General features: G+C 56.3%; 1 protein-coding gene across 2 annotated transcripts in view; it reads right to left on the bottom strand.

Moving 5' to 3' along the window:
• Positions 1-20,439, bottom strand: part of Kif26a (kinesin family member 26A) — a 37,774-nt gene that overhangs the window by 6,391 nt on the left and 10,944 nt on the right. For both annotated transcript variants that reach the window (XM_006516162.3, NM_001097621.1), the window contains exons 3-11: positions 17,684-18,109; positions 11,816-12,006; positions 6,400-6,589; positions 2,574-2,786; positions 1,923-2,016; positions 1,357-1,619; positions 1,073-1,256; positions 760-922; positions 421-583 (exon numbers count right to left, since the gene is read on the bottom strand). In XM_006516162.3, coding sequence (XP_006516225.1) covers positions 421-583; positions 760-922; positions 1,073-1,256; positions 1,357-1,619; positions 1,923-2,016; positions 2,574-2,786; positions 6,400-6,589; positions 11,816-12,006; positions 17,684-18,109 — 1,887 coding nt within the window. The remainder of the gene's footprint in view (positions 1-420; positions 584-759; positions 923-1,072; positions 1,257-1,356; positions 1,620-1,922; positions 2,017-2,573; positions 2,787-6,399; positions 6,590-11,815; positions 12,007-17,683; positions 18,110-20,439) is intronic.

Below are 20,439 nucleotides of genomic sequence, written 5' to 3'. Positions count from 1 at the left end.
AGCTGAGCAAGGCTAGAAGCAAGGCTGGGAATCCCAACATGGGGCACAGAACATAAGGGCGGCTTCTGGGGAGCTCTGAGGGGTGATCAGCATGGACCATGCCACAGGCTGGGGAGAGAAGAGCTCAGGCGGGAAAGGCCATGCTAGCGCAGCACTCAGACCTAGGGCAGTGACCTCAGATTCTCTGGGGTGCCCCACAAGTCTCCTCCTGAGGTGGTGTTCACTCCCTTTATGAAGTAAACCCTACTGTAAGCATTCTACCCCTGCTCAGTGCACCAAGGACTTGGGGCCTAAGAGGTCCACCCACAGCTGGACACACCTGTCGCCTCCTCTCCCTGACATCCAGAGTCGGGGGCTAGCGACAGAGGATGTGAGAGCCTGGGAGCCCTTGGGAGGCAGCAGGAGATGGGGCTGGCTCACCTTGCCCTTCTTCCTGCGCAGGCGGTGGATGCGGGCAGCCAGCTGCACCGTGCTGAGTGTCTCTGCGTGGTGAGCTGGAGAGTCTGAGATGTGCGCGATCATAGTGGTGCGGCAATTGGTGGTAGCCAGGGACTCCCGCAGTAACATGGTGAGTCTGTGGTCCCTACAAGCCAAGGAGGTGCTCAGAGGCTGACTGAGGTGAGGGGCAGTCTAGGGAAAAGGCCAGGTGAGATGTAGACCATTGCTGGCCCTGCGCTGAGGCTCTCAGAAACGCCAGATATCAAAATAGCCAGTTCCCCAGAGGTCACCGTACTGGCGCCTGGCTGTGCTCCCACTCACCTGTAGGGCACATGCTTGGCCCCGTTGACCAGGGCCAGAATGACACTGCCCAGAGCTGACAGAGACAGACAGAGGGGTCCCCCTGAGGCTTCTCCTCCTCTGCCGACGGCTGCGTCGCAGCTGCCCAGGTCGATCAGGTGCAGGCGGCTACGACCTCCAGACACTGAGGACACATTTGCAAGCAGGCGCTTTGGTCTGGGCATCCAGATGCTTCCACAGCCCACCCAGGAGGTCAGAGACGCCCACAAGGACTCCCCCCCAGGGTGGGGGTGGGGCAGGCGACCCCATGCACTTGGCCTTCCCGTGCACCTACTTCCTCCTTGGCCACACTTCTCCACACGGTACTGGTACACGTGCAGGGTGAAGAGCATATGGGAGCTTCGCCGGGCTTCCTCCCCGCAGCCGGCACGGCTGGTGCTGCGGGCTGCCAGGGCCGCGTCCAGGTAGAAGGCCGCCTTCTCTGCTGTGGGTGCACGCAGCTCGTTCTGGTTCTGGAGCTGTGAGGGGAAAGCAGAAGCCACGGACGTGTCTTCAGTGGCTTGAGGGCCCTCCCCCCTCTCCTCCGCAGTCCCGGGAAGGCTGGAGGCGTTGCTGCACCTGTGTCCCACACACAGGGTCCTCCCGGAGGTACACGCCCGGAGATTGGGTGTCCTGAAGGCTGCCTGAAGCCACCTCGGCAAGCAGGTCCCGCAGACTCTGGTCGTGGCCGCACACTTCCACGGCAGACACGCGGATGGAGAAGCGCGTGCCCAGCCTCTCCTTGCGTTCGTCAATAAGCCTGAAGAGCCAGGAGATAGCACAGGGCACGATGCCCAGGCTCTGGGGTGAGCTGTCCTTCCCAATCATGGTGTATGATTTGCCTGGGAGACAGGGGCATGTGAGAACCACCTCAGACTCTCCACAGCCTACCCTCAAGAGTCCTGTCAGCTCAGAAACCTGCCCAGTGTCCTCAGGGCCAACCCAGATGGGCCCCTCCAGCCTCCAGCCACTCTGAGGCCTCTGTCTTCCAGAGCTGCCTGCCTCCACTTCCTGTGAGATCTCCACTCCCACACCAACCATGGAGAACTACCCCCTTCTTCAATAGAGCCAGGCTCAAAGACGGCAGCAACTGGAATGGAGGACGGTTGGAAGATATGGGTGTACGGGGATCACGGAGCACTTACCGAGGCTCATGTGGCCAAAGGAAAAAATGCAGCCATCAGCTCCACTGACCACAGACTGGAGCACGTCAGCCACTGTCCCTGAGCAGACCTCAGCCTGGGGAGGAACCCGCGGGGATTAGGGCAGGTGTCAGAGCCAAAGGGCTGTGGCCACTACCTTCTGCTATGTCTGTATACACCTGAGGCCCATCTGTCCTGCTCACATTCAGGCAGACAGTCCACAGGGCGGCTGAACTACACAGGGCTGGGAACACCGGGCCCTCCCACACTCACACAGACAGTACAGGACATATAAGTCAGCAGATGAGACACAGACAATTCAGGTAGGCGCCTATACCCAAACACCCGACCCAGCTCTGAAAGTTGCTACCCACAACACAACACAAGGAAGTCTTGGTCACTGCTCAGTGAGCTGGGTGAGCATCCAGCTTCCAGGGCAGGACATGGCTACTCAAAAGTGTCATGGGAGAATAGACTCCGAAGAGCTCAGCGGTCCCCCAGCACTTGGCCTGGAGAACCAGGCAGAGGCTGGGCAAAATCCTAGGCTATGATTACTTGGAAGGCAGACCTGGCAGGCACAACAGCCAGCGAGGCTCCCTCTCTGCAGAAGTAAATCAGATGTCACAAGCACCCGGGAGCTCCCCTCCACTGTACCTGCTCCGAGTCCTGGGGGAAGATGGCATCAAAAGCAAACATCTTGGGGACTGGTGCGGTGGGGGCGTGCCGGAGTCCTGCACAGCCTGGAGGCCCGGCAGCGGGGTCATAGAGAGTCACCTGCTTCTTGCGAGAATCCACCTTCAGGAAGGATGTGGACTCGGCTGAGCGCTGGACTCCTTGTGCCGGCCATATGCGCAGCATAACCTTCACCTGGGGGACGGCAGAAGTAGGCATCTGAGCTCCGCCCTCCACCCAGCTGGCCACTAATTACAGGGCAGGGGAAGCAAGCACGAGTCAGGACGGCAGACCAGGTCTCAGCATGGGTACTGGTACCACAGGAATGCTGCCTGAACGGATCCTACATGAGGTCAGCAGGGTAGAGAGAAAATGAAGCCCAGGGTGGGGTAAGGCTGGTGGGGTGCAGAGCCAGTTGGCAGGGCAGGAGGCAGGGAAGTACAGGTCAGAAGGGAGGGAGGGCCCCTTGGACATTTCTCCTTCAGGGTTCCTCATCCTCCACCAGCAAGCAGCCTCAGGCCAAAGTGCCCCGTGGAAAGACTCACACTCCAAGAGGACAACAAGCACACCCGTGGGATGTACAAATGAACAAAGCCACAGAGGGGCGAAAGGCCTGGGAGGGCCAGGTTCTGGGGAGAAACTCCATGCTTGCTGCCTCTGCCTTGAACCAACTCAGGAAGCCATCATCATGGAAGAGAAAAACTACAATAGGCAAAAAGCGGAGGAAATTCCAACCAGAATGAGGACCCAATCTGAGAAGAGGGAATTCTGAAATCTTGTCTAACAAGTCCCAGTTTGGGGAAGCTGAGGGTGGGAGGGGTGTGGGAGAGGAGAGGACAAAGGTGGCCCAGAGTTCCCAGAGCTCTGCTATTGACTAGTCAGCCTGGTGGACTTGAGCTCCAGGAACTCTGCTATTGACTAGTCAGCCTGGGCCATGGCAGGAACACAAAGGAGACTCCAGTGTGCCCTGTGCCCATGCCAGGCCCTGAACTCTCAATGAAAATGGAGGATATGAAGATGCCAAAGAAAACTGCATTTCAGCACCCCAAAACCTGTGTGGGGAATGGATATTCCCCACAGGTGCAGGGGAGGGAGGCTGGGGCAGGTGTGAGGTTGGCAGGCACTATTTCCTCAAGGCCACCCTGAGTTAGGGCTCCCCTTTGCCTGGAGGCCACACCTTTCACTCTCCAGTGAAATCTCTGACTTCTCCACATTGGTGTAAATCAAATTACCAAGACTCATTTCAGAACCAATATTTTTCAAGGATTTAATTGTAAGTGACAGATACATAACGCTGCAAAATTGGTTTAGGGGGGCAGCCAGCCCGGGCACCACAGGCTTGCTCCCACCAGACAAGGGGCACATTGATATGCAGAGCCTCCCATGGAGTGCAGTGTCCCACCCTCTGGGGGAGAGAGAGAGAGGAGGAAAGAAATCCATGGCTATTGTGCTACTCAGAACCTGGGCTCCATCAGGCAAGAATCGATTCTTTTACTCCCCGGAGACATGAACAAAACGGTTTCATTTCCAACCACTGCGCAATGCAGACGAAAATGTGCACTTCCAGGTAATTTTTGGCAATTTTTTTTCCAGTGTGAACTCTTCACCACTTCAGGAGCCAAATGGGTTCTGGAGATGTGAGAGGCTGCCTAGCGGGGAGGAGAGGCCTGGAGAAGCTACGAGATTTGGCTCTGACGTCTCTCTCGATGCCTCTTGAGCAGACACTGATCCCGAGTCTCCAGGCAGGGAGGGGAACGAGCAGGGCATCTCGTCCAGCCTGCCCCCCACTGCCCCCATCCATTGTCTGCTGGAAAGAACCTGTCATTACCTCAGGGAAATGACAGGGTCTCTCAGGAGACAAGAGCATCCTCAACCCCCAAATGTGCAGATATCACAAAGCCGCTGCTCGCTGGCGCTGGGGGGAAGGGAAGCACGTTTTTTTACATAAAAGCAGGGCTTCTAGCTCCCCAGAGGTGGACCGATCTGGGGAGGGGGGAGGGGCGCCACTCAGCACCCAACACCAGAGATGTCTTTTTTAATACCACAGTATGATGAATTACCTTAAGTAGCACATTAATGTCAGACACTGAATGTAATCTAACTTCTTTTCTGTGGCAATATTAAATGCCTTTCAGGAGGCGCTTCTGGTGATGTGACATTAGTGCTATTAGCACCTAGGGCCCAGGAGGAGTACAGAGGTATGGGGGACAGGGGCTGGTTAACAGGCTGCTGGCCTGGACACCTGGTCTCTGGGGGAAGCCCCTAATGGTCCAGAGTCAGCAGCAAGAAGGTTGAGGGCTTCCCTTAAGCGGCAGAGACCTGGTAGGCCCCCAAATACAGTGACAGTAAAGAAGAGCTGTCACTTGGAGCTGTTTGTTTGTTTGTTTGTTTGTTTTTTCGAGACAGGGTTTCTCTGTGTAGCCCTGGCTGCCCTGGAACTCACTTTGTAGACCAGGCTGGCCTCGAACTCAGAAATCCCCCTGCCACTGCCTCCCAAGTGCTGGGATTAAAGGCGCGCACCACCCGCCTACTTGGAGCTTAAATGGAATTCCTTATGCCACCAGCCCTAAGGCAGACACTCCCTGCTCCCACCACAGCCCCTGAGGAAGAGATGTCAGGTGGGCAGACAGGCTAACTGAGCAGGCTGGTCCTGGGCCTGGCCTTTTCGGGGGTCTCAGCCTGGCTCTATGCCCACACAGCCCAAATATGACAGCCTGATCCATGGGAACCACCTGTCTGTCCCAGAGCTGTGGCAGGTAGAGAAGAGATTGGAGTGTTCAAGTCAGTTAGGCCTGGGTCCCATCTCCCTCCTTCCCTCTCACTAGACAGCGCTGAAACCTCATCTAGTAAACACTACCAGTGTGAAAGGTGGGGACAGCCAAGGACTGGCAGGCACAGGTAGTGGGGGTCAGGAACACTCCTCCTCCCAACAGAGTAGGCACAGAGGCAGGTGCAGCTACCTGACACCTAGAACTCTGTCCTAAAAGAGGGCAGGCGGCCTTTGCCCTGCTCACGTCCCGCCCACCAGGGGGGCTGAACAACTATACAGGCCTTCACCCTACACAGAAAGACCCAGACAGCTGAGCTGCCCAACTAGACCCACCACTGCAATACAGTGGCCTGGGATAGGCGCAGGTTTCTGGTTCAGATCCACTCATCTGGAGGTGGGTCCAGAATTGAGAGGCTTTTCAGAGTCAGCTCAACCTTCCCTGGTCTGGCCACAGCACTCCTAGCCATGCTGAACGTGGATGTGACTCCCATGCCAAATGCCTGCACTCAACCCCAAGCCAGTCTATTTCCCACACTCCGCCCCATCAGAGGCTAACTCCAGCAGACTGCCTTGAGGAAACCATGGGGTGTGGCCCCATCCCAGGGGAAGGGAGGAGCCAGAAGACCTGGCTTCCAGCCACCACTTAAGCGTTCTGAGAGAAGGGCAATGAAAGCTGCCCAAGAAGCTAAAAGGGTGCAGAGTGAAGTCAGACCCCCTCCTTGCTCAGCCTGACTCAAGGCAGCATCCAGCGAGGGTAAGCAAGAGTGATATGCTTGCACCTCAAAACCCAGAAGTTTCACCACACGGCTATCCTGGAACAAGCCCCTGGGACCTGAGGACAAGTTTCTCGTCATCATTTCTCACAGCTCCACAGACTCCCCATGCCCTTCCGGGCACTGCACCCCAGAGGCTCAGGTTCCCCGTCCTTAGCTCTGCCAACTGGCTTACCGTGGCCCTAGTGGAGCCTTCTAACTCCTAAATCTTATCAAGGAGTCCCGGCCTCCCCATATCCAGGCACCGGGCCTAAGTGGGATCTACCTTTCCGAAGCTGCTGGGGTTTTCCTTGGCCTTGGAGGCAGCCCTGAGCAGGCAGGGGGGCACCGGGGGCGGCCACAGCTGCAGAGAGCCACTGAAGTCGGTGGGGTAAGTGGATGTGCCTCGGGTGGAGGGCGCAGGCGGCGGGTGATGCTTCTTGCGCTTGGAGGCCAGGCTGAGCTTCTGGGCAGCCCTGGGGAGGAGAGGAGGGTGCTTAGGGTGTACCAACAGCTACCTCTGTCACTCTGTCACCGTGCCTAGGACCACAGCAGGCTGCCCCAGCTCAGACTCCATCAGCCACGTGGAGAGTCACTCTGAGGAAACAGCCAGAAATTCTTACAGTTGCACAGTCTGAACTGTGTTTTTCTGAGTGGGGTCCCAGCCTGGGGCCACAGGCCGGACAGGAGGCAGACAGTCCATGTAGGCATAGGACCATATTCTACTCTGAGCCGAGCTCTGAAATCACAGGCGTCAATCCTAGCTATCCATACTTTTCTTCAAGCTGGCCATATTCCAGGGATACAGGGTCCAGTGTCTGTCCTGGAATGGGCTTTCTTGCAGCCCCCCAGGTCCCTGCGATAGCTGTCCCCACTGTCTCCCAATATACCTTTCCTTGAAAGTCCTCTAGCCAAGTCTCAGGCTCCTACCTTGCCTGTGGACCACGAAAATTACCCGGCCCAACCCACACCTCCAACACAGAGACCCAAGAATATCACTGGAGTTTATATTATACACACCAAGAAGCTGAGCCATGCTCCCGGGCCTGTCACCACTTTCCAAAGGAGGAGACCTAGGTGGGGGCAGGTGACCAGGACGAGAAGCTATCTTACCAGTTCCACCTCTCCCTAACACCCCCAAATGTCCCCCACCCCACACCCATCCCTCTAGGCCTATCAGGTCCCATTTCTTCCTCAGAAGGATCCAACATGCAGGAGCCCAGAGCCTGGGGCCCCCTTGGCACCTCCCACCGTGTTGCTGGTGCTCTGGTAACTCCTCTCATCTTTAATAGGAGTTGTCTTTTAAGAGGCCCCAGGGACAGCTTCCTCCTAGTGAGGTGTCATCACAGAAAATAAAAGTAATCTACGATGCATGGCGGAGTCTTTAACAGAGCTGCAGAGGCACCCGTGTGCTGCAGACTGGGCAAAGTAGGGAGTGGGGGTCTCCTGCCCAGGAAGACCCTGGGCCCCAGAGCCCGGGGTCTCTGCCAATGGTGGCACCTGCACCCTGGGCTGCACTAAGTATTTGCCTAATACCTGCCTGAGCCTGCACTTTAAGGCTCAAACGAGTCTTGTGAGAAAGTGGGGCAGTCGCTCAGCTCCTTCGCAGAAGTAACATACGGCAAACCACGGGCAAGAGAGGTGGACACTTACCTACCACTGTGTATACTGAGAATTGTGAAGTCAAGGCTTCAAGGGTCCCCAACTACTCTTGTGGGGGTCACGGGCATGGACAGTGGCCGGGAAAGGCCACAGCAGACAGAGCCTGCACCAGCTCAGGGCTCTTAGTGCCTCCCAACTCCCTATCTGGGCTCCCGCGCCAGATCCCACCCTCACAGCCTCCGGAGGAAAAAAAAAGTCCCAGTCCTGCCTCCGAAAGCAGTCTTATTTCCAAGTACGATCAGGGCAGAGGAATCACGACCCCCTTGCCTGGCACTGCCCAGGGCTGAGGCCTAATATAAGATCTATGCCTTCCCAGCTGGGCAGGAAAAAAAAAAGACTTCCTGGAGTAGGGTTTTTTGTTTGTTTGGTTTTTTTGTTTTGTTTTTGTTTTGTTTTGTTTTGTTTTTTTGCCTATAAGTGGGTGCAAAGAAAACCTGTTCCTAGGGTTTGGAGACAGTACATGAGGGCTGCCAAATATTCTCCAGGGCTAGAGGGTGTGGTGAGAGCCTCCCCGCCCCTCAAGATGTCTACACTGGTCAGCAGTCAGCAGAAGGCCAAGGCACATCCACTCTGAACCAGCTCTTTACAGCTATGTCTGGCCTCCAGGCCTTCCCATAGGTCAGGCAGGGCCAGGGTGCAACCTTTAAAGAAGGCTAGGGGGGACACCCATACCTCGAGGTATATAGAGGCCAGCAGAGGCCAGACAGCTGGAACAAGACGGTGGCTAGGAATAAGGCTGGCTTTGCTGGGTAAGCCACTGGGTCTACAGAGAACCCTGCCCTTGGTGGCCTCCTCAGAAGCCAGAGAGGACAGTACAGGCATCAGCTGACCTGGGCACCTCCTGCAGCAGCCAGCTCTTGGGTCTGACCTGACTTGCAGTAGCAGGGGAGTGACAGCCAGCAGCTGCTGGAACAGGCAGGGACTTTAGGAAGTCCCAGAGGTCAGGACCGACCCTGAGGACCCCAGTTTGTTAAAGATACAAACCTGGGTTCTAAGCAGCAAGAACATAAAAAACACTATAGTCTCCCCAAGGCTAGGAAAAAATAGGGTATCACGTGCAGGGCCACTAAGACCACCATGCTGTTAGGAAGTGGCAGCCCTGGGGCCCTGGGGTAGGCAGGGAGGAGTGAGCAGATGTGAGCAGTCTCGAAAAGAAAAAAGGCAAGAGCTTCCAAACAGCTCGCACCCTCAAAGGACACCACCTCCAGGAAGCCTGTCCTGATGCCCCGATGCAGACCCCAGCCCTAAGCTTCCTAGTCTATAGAACCACTCTTGCCAGAGACTTCCTGAGCTCACAGGGAGCCTGGCACACACCTTTGCTGAGGACGTGAGTGGCCCAGTTTGTGAACACCAGCCTGAACAGCAAGCAAATCCAAGATCCATCACTTCTCTGGTCACTGACTCGTGAAAACAGAGAGAAGAAAAACAAAACAACAACAAAAACCAAAACCAAAATCAAAACCAAAACTCGTCTCATAAAAAAAAAAAAAAAAAACTTACCTCTTTCCAAGAGGAAGGTACTTTAGAGGCAACTGGGCTTAGCACTGAGATCTCTAGGTATCTGAAAGGCAGCCTGCTCCCTTGGAGCGACCAGCTGCTGCCAGTCCAAAACTTCCCTAAGCTGAGGGGTTGGGGGACACAACAAGGCCACACACCTAGCCTCCTTCACTACCTCGGACCTGCCATCTGCAGGATCCGCCTCATGAGGGCCTAAAGTGCTTACTGGGAGCTCCTCATGGGTCAAACAGCTAAAGGAACTCAAGACCTGACTAAAGAAAACTGCCACCAAAGCAGCTGTCTCTCCACAACCTACCCCAGCAGATGTTCTCAAGATAGCCAGATTCTGGGTGCCAGAGTATCTCATATTTACCAAGGGCAGTAGGACAGCTAGGCAGGTGGGCTGTGCTAATTAATGGGAGCATCAGAGAGAGGGGAGGCTGCAAGTTGCACAGCAGTTAGAGGGTTTAGGACATGGGTATCAGGGTCACGGTAGTCCCTATGGAGTGTGGCCTCAAATTTCTGACTGGGCAGGTATTGTCTAGTCAGTGCTTAACTGCAGGTCCAGAGGAGCGGATGTTACTCCACCCCTCCCCCAACTCCCAGGCTCCCGGGTACCCTTAGGACTACAGTGTTCTTCATGTGGGCATGGCCCACTGAAGTGGGTGAGGATGGCTTGAGTTGCTTGTTCAGCCTGGAAAGAGCAGTCAGGCCAAGTGCAGAGCCCCCGCTCAGGACTGTAAGATTGGAGAACCTGAACCTCCGAGCTCACCCTGCTTTCTGGGCACAGCATAGATGCCCCTGCCACCTCATCTCCTCAGCCCCTGAAGCCCTCCCGGAGGGCAGGCAACTCTCTGACCTGGCCTTCATCCAAGGGCCACCTTCACAGATTCCAGACACACACACACACCTATACACCATTGTGCAAAACCCCCAAGGGATAGGCGAGGGTCACTCCTACTGTCCAGGATCAGAGCGTGAACACAGCACCTGCTCAGTAGGAGCTGTGGGGTGGGGCGGAGGTCTACTGCCTCCTGGTGCACTCTGGGCAATCCCCTCTCCAACTCTATGCCTCGCCCTTATCCACAAAGCCAGGTAGTGGTTACAAAGTTTCAAAGCTCATTGGGGCGAGCCTCCCAGTAGCAATCTCAGCCCTGCTGGATACCACCTGCAGAAGCACCTACTCTAAACCCGACCCTTGAGAGGCCACACATCACAGGTCAGGAAGCCACTGATAGTCACAGTGACTCCCACCCACCCCCCACCCCTACCCCACACGTGTGCGTGCATGCGTGCCTTGGGAAACCTGCCTCCAGCCCCCACCCAAGTCCACTTGTTTCTTTGTTTCTATGGTAACTTTCCAAGGTCAGGGTGTTGCTCAGGCAGAGGAACCTCCACAGCCTGGGATGAGACAAAAGGCAGTCAGCAGCTGCTGCCTGCAGCCGGGCAGGGTGGCTAATGAGCCAGTGAGAGGGGGCCACACATACCACACACGCTGTGTCAAGACCTTCCTCAGGCACCTCAGAATCAGGGTGCCAGGTGGTACCCAGACTCAGGACCTACAACCATGTAAACACTTTTCAATAGATTTGAGCATTTCAAAACCTCCTACCTAGTACCAAGCCAGGAGTGTAGCTACACACCGGCCACCAAATCCTCAAAGCAAAGGCCCTTGAAATCAGGACTGAGCAGGATAAGGACATGGCCAGATATCAGCCCCTCGTGCCCAGCCCCCTAGACCCTACCCTGACTGCTGCTGGCACAGGGAGGTTCCCAGACAGGCTGTCCCCATCTAGGCAGCTTGTCTGCATCTGGCTGGGTTGGTTGCTGAGGCCACATCAGTCACAGGAGGTCGTGCGCACTGCACTGTAGCATTCATCAGCCAGCCCTGACAATGCCCTAATCACATGCCCCGTCACGCCCCCCATCAGGCCCTCAAGTCCCCCCGGACCAGGGCTGATAAGACAGCCTCTGCACACTGCCCAGCGTGATACAGACAAGCTTATCAGCGCCCATTCGGGCTGCTAATGGGACAGTGACCCCCAGCTGGCTGCCATTACCTCTCATTATGGCGATTACATCCTGTAATCCCTGTTCCCTCAGGCTGTGGATGAGGGTAGGACTCCAGCCTTGGGTCTGCAGAACCAGAGGCTTTGCCTTGGAGCCAGGGAAACTCTCTCCAACCCATGCACTGGCCAGGCTCCCCCACCCACCCGCTGGCCAAACTCAGGAAGAGGGGGTCCTGTTCTCACCCTGAAGTACTTCTTTCCCTCTGGCCAGACGACCACAACCACACCATCTTACAACCTCAAGACAGGCATCCGGGAGGGGAGGAGTCAAACCCCAGCCTCTTCACATCTATGCACCCAAACTGTGGGCCCTAGACAGGTACCCTTGAAAAGTGTCCCAGGAGGCCAGCCGGGATTCTCGAAGCTCCCACTCTTCCATCAACTGAGCCACAGTTCTTTCTCCCAAGAACAGACAGATCAAGGCCTCCATTCTCCAACAACATGCTGCAGCTTGTGTGACCCCAGAGGACCTACCTTATAAAGAAAGAGGCCGCTGCAGACGGGCCTGTGGAACCCCCTGCTGAGGTGCCTGGGGCTGGGGTAACCAGGGCTGTAGTGCATGCTGCCCCTCGGCCCCACGCCTTCGACATACGTTCAGGGCCTGCTGCTGGAGCACAGTCTCGGACAGTGTCGGCCACAGCCACCGCAGCTACAGCTGCCTCAGCCTGGAGGAAGGAGAAATCCGCGTGAGGAACAGGCAGGTGACAGACCCATCACCCCAGGCTGAGTACCCTCACTTGCAAAATCCTGCCTATGTGACTGGAAATCACAGCCTAGAGACCTGGAGCCTGCACTAAAGGCCTAGCCTCCAAGGCAATCTACCAGGACTCCTGTCCCCAGCTCAGGGCATGTGACAGGTCTACCCCAGCCACGGAGGAAAATGCAGACCCCACCTGGGGCTGACTCTACAGCTTTTCTCAAGTCCTGGAGTGACCGCAGAGGTCAGGCAGACAGACCTCTTCTGGCCCTCATCCCTGGGCCATCTGGGAGCACCCAAAGGTACAATTACGCAAGGCACCACAATAAATATTTGGCATGAGAGCTAATTGTCCCCCCATATGATAACGTATGACACTCCACTATCTGAAATACAACTCTGGCATTTCCAACTAATTAGCTAAAATAAATTCTAGAGAGGGAGAGGCCTCAGCACGGTGCACAGATATAATTAAATGTCCCCAGGACAGCTTTCACATGCTGTTTACTAGCCCCTCGGGCTCTGGGAGCAGAGGGGACTCAAGCCCTAGCAGGAAAGGACAGGCAGCTGGTCTCTTCCAGAAAGCCCCAGGCCCCTAGAGCTCCAAAATACCCTCTCCACTTTGACAATATGGCCTGTGTCCCAGATGACAGAAGCCTGGGATCCCCAGGCTGAGAGGGCACAGGTGACCCTGGGATGAGCTCAGATATTACCAGGGTCTCTCAACGGATGCAGCCCTGAGACCAGGTGTGGTACCTCTGTAGAACGAGCCACCATGTACCCAGAGACCTTACCGCAGCAGGGCAGTTACCGTCCTTACAGCAAAAGCCTCACCCTGCTCAGCCCCTGAAGGACCCAGCTTCGAAATCCCAGACAGGGGATGGGACACTCTCTGCCTGTGAAAGCCCCAAGCCCAGCCCATGCTTTGAGCCAGTGCCAGCCCAGCACCTTCCTAGTCCCCAGCAGCACCCAGTACCCCAGGACTTGAAAGATCCATAGCTGAGCTTACCGGACACTGCACCAAACATTAATCAACTGCAAGTATAGGTGTATAGGACAACAGTCCTAAACATGCCTCAGAATCCAGCCTGGCCTGCCCTCTTCTCTGATCCACTCCCTCACCCCCACTGCTTAGTCCGGAAGACTGGCCTAGGAAAGAGTCAGTGTACACGCTGTAAGGCTGATGATCTGTGGTCTGGGTCCTTTGGAGCAGAGCCTGATTTGACTGAGCATCTACTGGACACAGCAGCCAGAGCCCAGGGTTAGAAACTTGGGGAGGAGGAGTGCTCAGCCCACAGTTAACCCAGAGTTAGCTCCTGAGTCTGTGTTGGCTGCCTGGAGATCTGTGCCCAGGGTCCCACAACACTGAGGACAGAAGCAGGAGGCCTTGCGGGGGGCTTGAGCGGCTGTCCCATCCCCTATGTGGCCCTTCTACCCACTCCCACAGGCCCAGCCACCCAGAGGCATCTACAGAGGTACCGGGGCCTTTCGCCAGCCGACCCACCTGCGCCGCTCGTTGGTCCTCCCCACACTGACCTGTCTCAGGAGTCCCGCACGTGACTCGGCTCCACCGTCCCACCAGCTGCCATGACAACACGGCTCCGTCCCTCAGGACGGCCACTGTCAATTCCCGCCAGAAGCAGAGAGCCTGGACATTGCCAAAAGAAGCCGTCCCAAAGCGAGCGCACAGCAGCGGTGGTGTGGGCGAGGGGGAGGGACCACGACATGACACAACACGACATGACACAACACGGGGAGGATGCTGGTGGACAGCCAAACAGAAAGTGTGATGGAGGCACACAGCAGCAACGAAGGAAAAGCATGGAAAAAGGAGAGCGTGAGGCCAGCCCTGGCCAAGGGAAGCTACAGAGAAAGCCCTGACTCCATCACAGCCTGAAGGCGCCCACACGGAGGTGAGACACCGCAGGACCTAAGCGGACTCGCCCAGTGTCGGCTGTGGAACCCAGCTCTGCGTCTATGGGATTCTGGCATGGGAAGCACAGCTCCTTCTAGGACCTAGGATTCCTTCCCCCATCAGGACCCTGTCAGGTGCTCCTGTGAGGGGATGAGACAGAGGCTCAGGGCTATGTGTGAGGCAAGTGTATACCTGAGGGGGTTAGCATCCTATAGAGAATGTTACCTCCTCATTCTTGCTCGCCTGCTCCTCTCCTCTGGCCTCATTACCCAGAGGCCTCCAGGGCCTGGCGTAAGGTGGGAAGTCCTGTACCTTCAGTGCATTGTGCCCACCCACATCACAGAAGCAGCTTCACTGGGCCTCCACATGAAAGAGGAGGCCAACTCCCCAGCCCCTACTACATGGGTGGGTAAACTGAGGCCTGGACAGGGGCGTCAGCAACGTTAGGACGGTTGCATCGACAGTCAGGCTATAGGTCAGAGGGAGTTCTCCACCTTCAGTATCTACTGAGGTTTCTATGAACAACAGGCAACGGGAAGGCTCTCTGCACAGACTCAAGTGGGAAGCAAGCAGGTACCCCCAGGTCGGTGCCAATCAACCATCGTGCTAAGGGGAGCCCCGGCTCCTTGAGGCCTCTCTGATGTCAACCGTGCCATCTCAAACCAACCAAGGGGTCAGGAGGTTGAGTCCTGTCCTGGAGCTTCTGCTATAAGATCAGAACAGGTTTCTTGACCTCCAGGGGGGGGGGCTTCTGACTGTGGGGCATTCCACAAGCTGGCATGGAGGAGACCACATGGGAGGCTGCTCCTCATCTGTTACATCAGTGTCTCTCTGCCTGACTGTCTAGAGCAGCGCTTCTCAACCTTAAAGCCGTGACCCTTTCATCCAGTTCCTCACTCTGTGGTGACTCCCAACCATAAAATTACTGTTGCTGCTACTTCGGAATTGAAGTTCTACCGATGTTACGAACCGTAGTGTGACTCAGGCAGCCCTGTGAAAGGCTCCACCAGAGGGGTCACGATGCACTAGTACGGACAACCCCCCAGGAACTCCCTCCATGGCAAACCAGGAAAAGGCCCCTCTCTGAGCAAGGGTTAAGAAGAGCCAGGCCTCACTGGGGTCACTGGTGGGAGTGGAGGTTCAGAGGACATCCTTCACCTGTATCTGTCAGTGTGTCACTGGGTACTGCAGGCTCTGTCACCCATCCACAGGGCAGATTTATGTCACCTGATGTTTGTAGGCCCCAGGACACCTGTCAGGGCACTCTCCTCCAAGGGAGATGCTCCCTCCAACCCAAGTGAGATGTGCCTGTGGCTTGGACTAAATAAAGCTGTGTAGACCAATAGCTTCTCCAGCCACTGAAACTCCGGGGCCATAAGGACAACTGTACACAGTAACACCCAGATGCAGAGCCCAGAGCAGCCCCAGGGCCTAGACTCTCCCAGGCCTTGCTGGTGGTTCCAGAGGGCCCAGGGAGTCACAGGTCATACTCTCCCCTCTAAGGGACCAATCCTACCTAAGTCGACCACTTTCCCAGCCCTCCGCTTCTCCTCCTTTTACACCGAGGGCCAGCCTGTCTGAACCTCCTGTGGGAACCAATCCACTGAATGGCCCCAAAGGCCACCAGCCATCTGTGACAGCTTCACAACCCATCTCTCCAGAAGTGTTTAAGAGCAGAGCGCCCAGGCAGTACTTGATCATCAGTGATCGACACCCTGCTTCAAGGGACATTGCCTCAACTGCAGCCTAAAGTTCTATTTATGGTTCTAATAATCTCCCTATTGATTGCCAGGACTGTCCTCTAATTATAAATCCATTCCCACCTTTTCCTGAACACAATCAATGTGCGATGGGAAGCAGGGGCCTTAAATACCCACGTTTTATGGCATGTAGGCCATGGTCGAGCTTGCCTAACCAAAAGCCATTGACTGGTTCCTCCCTGCATCCTCCCCACCACCACCACACCAAAGCATGAAGACCGTCAGCATGAGCTTTGATCCATGTCTGCTCAGACCTAAGGCTATGGCCAGTCAATCAACGGGGCCACACAACACCCCTGGGGATCAGAGTTTTAGGTCTGAGCATGTCACCTGAGGCTTCCTTTAAGATCCAGTTCAACGTCACCTCCTCTAGGAATTGTTAATTTGCCTGAACAGTCAGGGCATCTGCACCCTACCCCTGGGTTCTGTTCCCACTCCTCAGGCAGCCCAGCTGTTGGGTCAAAACCCCAGAAGGACAGAGCAGCTGGCCTGCCTTCAGTTTGGTAAGGGAAGGGTGCTAGGCCATGATTAGCATGGTACTCCAACCCCAAGGACAGATGGCCTCAAAAACTGAGCCCCTGAACAAAAGCCCAGGCACCAGCTCCAGCTTGGGCAGAATTCTCAGCCCAGCCCACATCCAAGAGCAAAGTCCAGCCAGTAAGTTGCACCCTCCTTGGAAAGACCTTCAATCAAGACAATGGGAGGAGCCTTCCTTACATGGGAGCTTATATCAGCATTGCCCAGTGGCTCTGGGGTCTCTGTGCCTTTCTGCCTGTCTCCTCCAAGTGCCACTAGACACACAGACCAAGGGTGAGAGCTGACCATCCCACCTCAGGGACTTTGCCAACTCCCCAAGCTTGCATAGCTAGCTGCTGTGTGCCTGGAATGCACACCTGAAACTCTACCTCAGAGGCAGGATTCCTTAGCAACACCTACAGGATCCTCTGCTGTCAGAGGCCAAGGGAACAAAGGGGTGGGGGTGGGGGGTGCACTACTCCACGTAGCCAGGCACACAGGATCCACAACAGTCTGTCCCTGCCCCGATTCACATCCCGCCTCCCTCCTGCCTCTCCTCCCATAAGCCATCAGTGCCTCAATCTTGGTAGATTTGTTTACACCCTCTCTACCTAGAGGATCCCTCCCACGACGGTCACCGGTCTTGGGGGGGGGGGAACACGACAGGGACTCAGACCAACAAGTCCAAAGTACATTGCCCTCCTGCTGGGCACTGGGGGGGAGGGCTCAGACTAACTCCTCAACAAGCTGGTGGCTGTGCCCTCAGCGGTGCCCCTGGAGAAGCCCCTGGAGCAGGGGCAGAGTCAAGCAGGGTTCATGCAGAGTGCTGGCTGGGCCCTGGTGGTGTCAGGCTCTCCCAGGGTCTAGTCAAAGTCATCTGTTTTACCCACCCGAGGAAACCTCTAGGCCAACAGCATGACTCTCCCAGCTTCCACTCTGGGACTCCTTGAACCAGGTAGAAAACTGGGGACACGGGAAGTTGGAGAGTTGGAGAGACTGCAAGAGACGTGACGAGGTGCACGTAGGCAATGCCCCAGAAAACCACTCCTGGCCAGGGACTTCAGAGATGGATTAAGGGGAGCCAGGCCTTCAACCTAACCACCAATGCCAGCAACTGTGAACCTCACTGTGTAGTCTAGGCTCTGTCTTCCATCCACGGTATAGTCTATGCCACCCAAGCTGCACCTCTGAGGACAGCCTGACGTAGCAGGTTCTCAAAGGAAGATGTTCTCTCTAAACCCAAGACCAGACAAGGCTGGTCTCAGGAGTCCTTGGTTCCTCCAACCACCCACAGCATCACAAAAGATCTAGGAAGGTTAGCCAAAAGCATCCCTGATTTCCCCCAGGCTTGCAGTGGGCCCTGCTGATACCACGCTACAGGGCACCCAGACGTGGTCAGGAGCCTCAAAGAGAGTCAGCTGCGATCCAGTAGCCCACCTACCCAGAACACTCACCAGGCAAGTGGGTGGCAAGAAGCTGTTGACCCTTGAGAGGCTCCACACACCCTCCAAGCACTGCTGGGCCTGGATGGTGACTGTACTCAATGCTCCCCCAAGGCCTGCTGGTGCCACCGACACCTGGACGCTGGGGCCAGGTGGCCAAGCCGTTGCCTTCCTCCTGTCAGGTCCCACAGGGGGCTGCCTCCCCATGAGGCCCACGGGTCCAGGTGGGTCCCTGGAGCTGGGAGCCGCAAGGCCTCCTCGGGAAGCATTGGGGTCCTCGTGACTGGCAGGTGTCTGTAACAGGCGCAGGGCTTCCCGAGTGAGCTGGTGCAGATGCGTGGTACATACGTCACAGCGGCTCTCGGTGTCAGGGCGGCATGCCGGCTGAACCCCAGAGGCCGGGAGCTTGTCAAGCAGCAAGGTAGAGAGGCAAGGATCCTGGGGACGGCAAGGGACAGCAATCAGTGCTCAGGGACACAGGGAGCCCATCCCCTCAGCCCAGGCTGTAGCCAGAGCAACACCATCCATAACATTATTATGGCCCAAACTATTTCATCCGCATGAGCCCAGCAGGAAGGTAATTATCAGAGTTAATAGTGAGGTTCCCTGTGCCCTTGACAGCCACCCACCTCCCCACCATCATTAACCACGCTGGTTCACGGCTAACAAGATGTGTCTGTGGCTCCCTGACAACCGGCTTGTGGGTAAAGGCACTGGTCCAGGGCCTGGCAAGAGGCTGGCCAAAAGCAGCCCCCAGGCTCCCTTCCCCCTGCTTTCTCTCATGGGTCAGAGGTCCAATCCCTGTTGCTGCAGTCTCCAGCCAGCCCTGGTAGAGGCTGAGAGCACAATGCGACAGGGTACTAGCGTGGATGTCTCTTAGCAAAGTCCCCAGAGTGAGTGTGGCCATCTCTAACTCTGACAGCAGCAGGGACGGCGTGCATGGCTCACTGTCCTAAGCAAAGAGTGCTCAGAGACACTGTCCAGAGACAGGCAAGAAGAGGACCCTCAAAGCAGGCTGTAGGTCGGGGGGATGAGATTCCCACCCAGAGGGAGGACACCCCCCCCCAAAGGGACAATACCTCCCCGGAGGGACACAGCACCCTGTATGTGGACACACACACCTCCCACAGAGAGACTGGGGCTGGGTCAGGCTCAGAGTGACCTAACTAGGGCAAAACACCCATCCTGATCCAATTCCCTGCTCTCCTGTCCAGGCCCATGTAGTACAGTCCCTTAAACAAACACAGCCTAGTGAAGCTACAGCTGTCATCCTAAGAGCCCAGGATCAGTGGTCCACTCCACCAGCTCCAGCCTTGGCCTCCTTTCTGTCCAGTTTCAGGCACTTCCACACACTAAGCTGACCATACAGGTCCCAAGGGTTTTCTCACAACACCTGACTCCAATACAGCAGCCTTCCCAGATATACCCATTTCTCAGACCAGACGGCTGAAGTCATCCATCCCACAAAAGTGTCTCATTCATTTATCCCAGAAATGCATGTTTCCTCAGCATGCCCAGGGGCTGGTCGCTTGTGCCCATAATGCTCAAAGCAGTGAAGGCTGTGGCCAAAGGTGAGAGAGGCAAGGGACCTATCATGACGAAGGTCTTTCCTCCTTGGCCCCATTTCCACCCACCCAGAGCCCAAGGCAGATAAAAGAGTGACCTCTGTCAGACCCAGTATCATGCCAGCCGCCTGATTAATGGACTACTCCGTAAATTCTGGATGGTTTCCAGGCTGAGAAGTGCCTGGCAGATCAGGTCGCCATTAGCTGATGCCCCTGGAATTCACCAGGCTCAAGCATACAAGGGGGAGCCCTGCAGGGCATGAGAGGTCCCCAGAGATGGCACAGGGCTGGAGACTGGGGTGGGGTGATCCCAGCCAATGACCCAGGCCCAGGCGGAGGGTAGGCTGGCCTGTTTCCAGTCTGACTCTTCTGCTCTGATTTTCCACTCAGCAGGAGGCTACAAAGGGAAGGAAGTGTGTCCGGGTGCAGCCATTAGCTCGGCTTGAAAGGGGCCGCCCAGCGCAGGCTCCAGCCCCGAATCCAGGCCCAGCTACCCTTTGTTCTGGGCCCTCTGAACAGACCTGGAGGCCTCTGCCTGTCTTAGGGGCCACAGCCTCTGAAATAAGCCCCCTCCCCACAGCAGGAGGCAAGAATGAAAGCTAAGCCTAAGGAAGGAGAGTCCACCAGGCCCAACAACACAGCTAGGCAGAGAGCAGGCGAGAAGCCTGACCGGCCATCAAGAGCAGAAGTCCATTCAGGCACCGGACGGGAAGCAAGCGGGAGAGGGAGTGGACTCCCATATTCAGGTCCCCACTGAGAAGGTGGCCAAAAGTCATTTGCTCATCTGTGCTGTTGGCTCCGGCTCCGGGTATCTCAGGCAAGAGGCCTTCCTCCTCCCAACAGCTGCCCTGCACCCCATCCCTGCTGCATCAGCTCCCAGTGGGCCAGGACCCAGGTAGGAGCAAGCCTAGAAGTAGCCAAGTCAACGTTTTTGATCCCTCACCACCACCACCACCACCACCCACCCACCCACGTTGGGGGTTGGCAGGGCTAAAACCTTAGGCCACTTTTCCAGTCCTGGTCACACAGGGTGACCAGGCTACTCAACACATTACGGTGCAGTTGGGCTGGGGTGTGGGGATTGTGACCCACAGCACTGAGGCCCACAGAGAGCAGAGCCACTGTGGGGCTGGGTCCTTCACAATCAGCCCAAGCCCTTGTCTCCGGGAGCAGCTGGGAGAATAGAGGAGAGTGAGCAGAGCC

The sequence above is a fragment of the Mus musculus genome, chromosome 12 (assembly GCF_000001635.26).
Source record: "Mus musculus strain C57BL/6J chromosome 12, GRCm38.p6 C57BL/6J".
Taxonomy (NCBI): domain Eukaryota; kingdom Metazoa; phylum Chordata; class Mammalia; order Rodentia; family Muridae; genus Mus; species Mus musculus.
The sequence above is the reverse complement of the archived record's forward strand: the minus strand, read 5'-3'. Positions and strand labels throughout refer to the sequence as shown.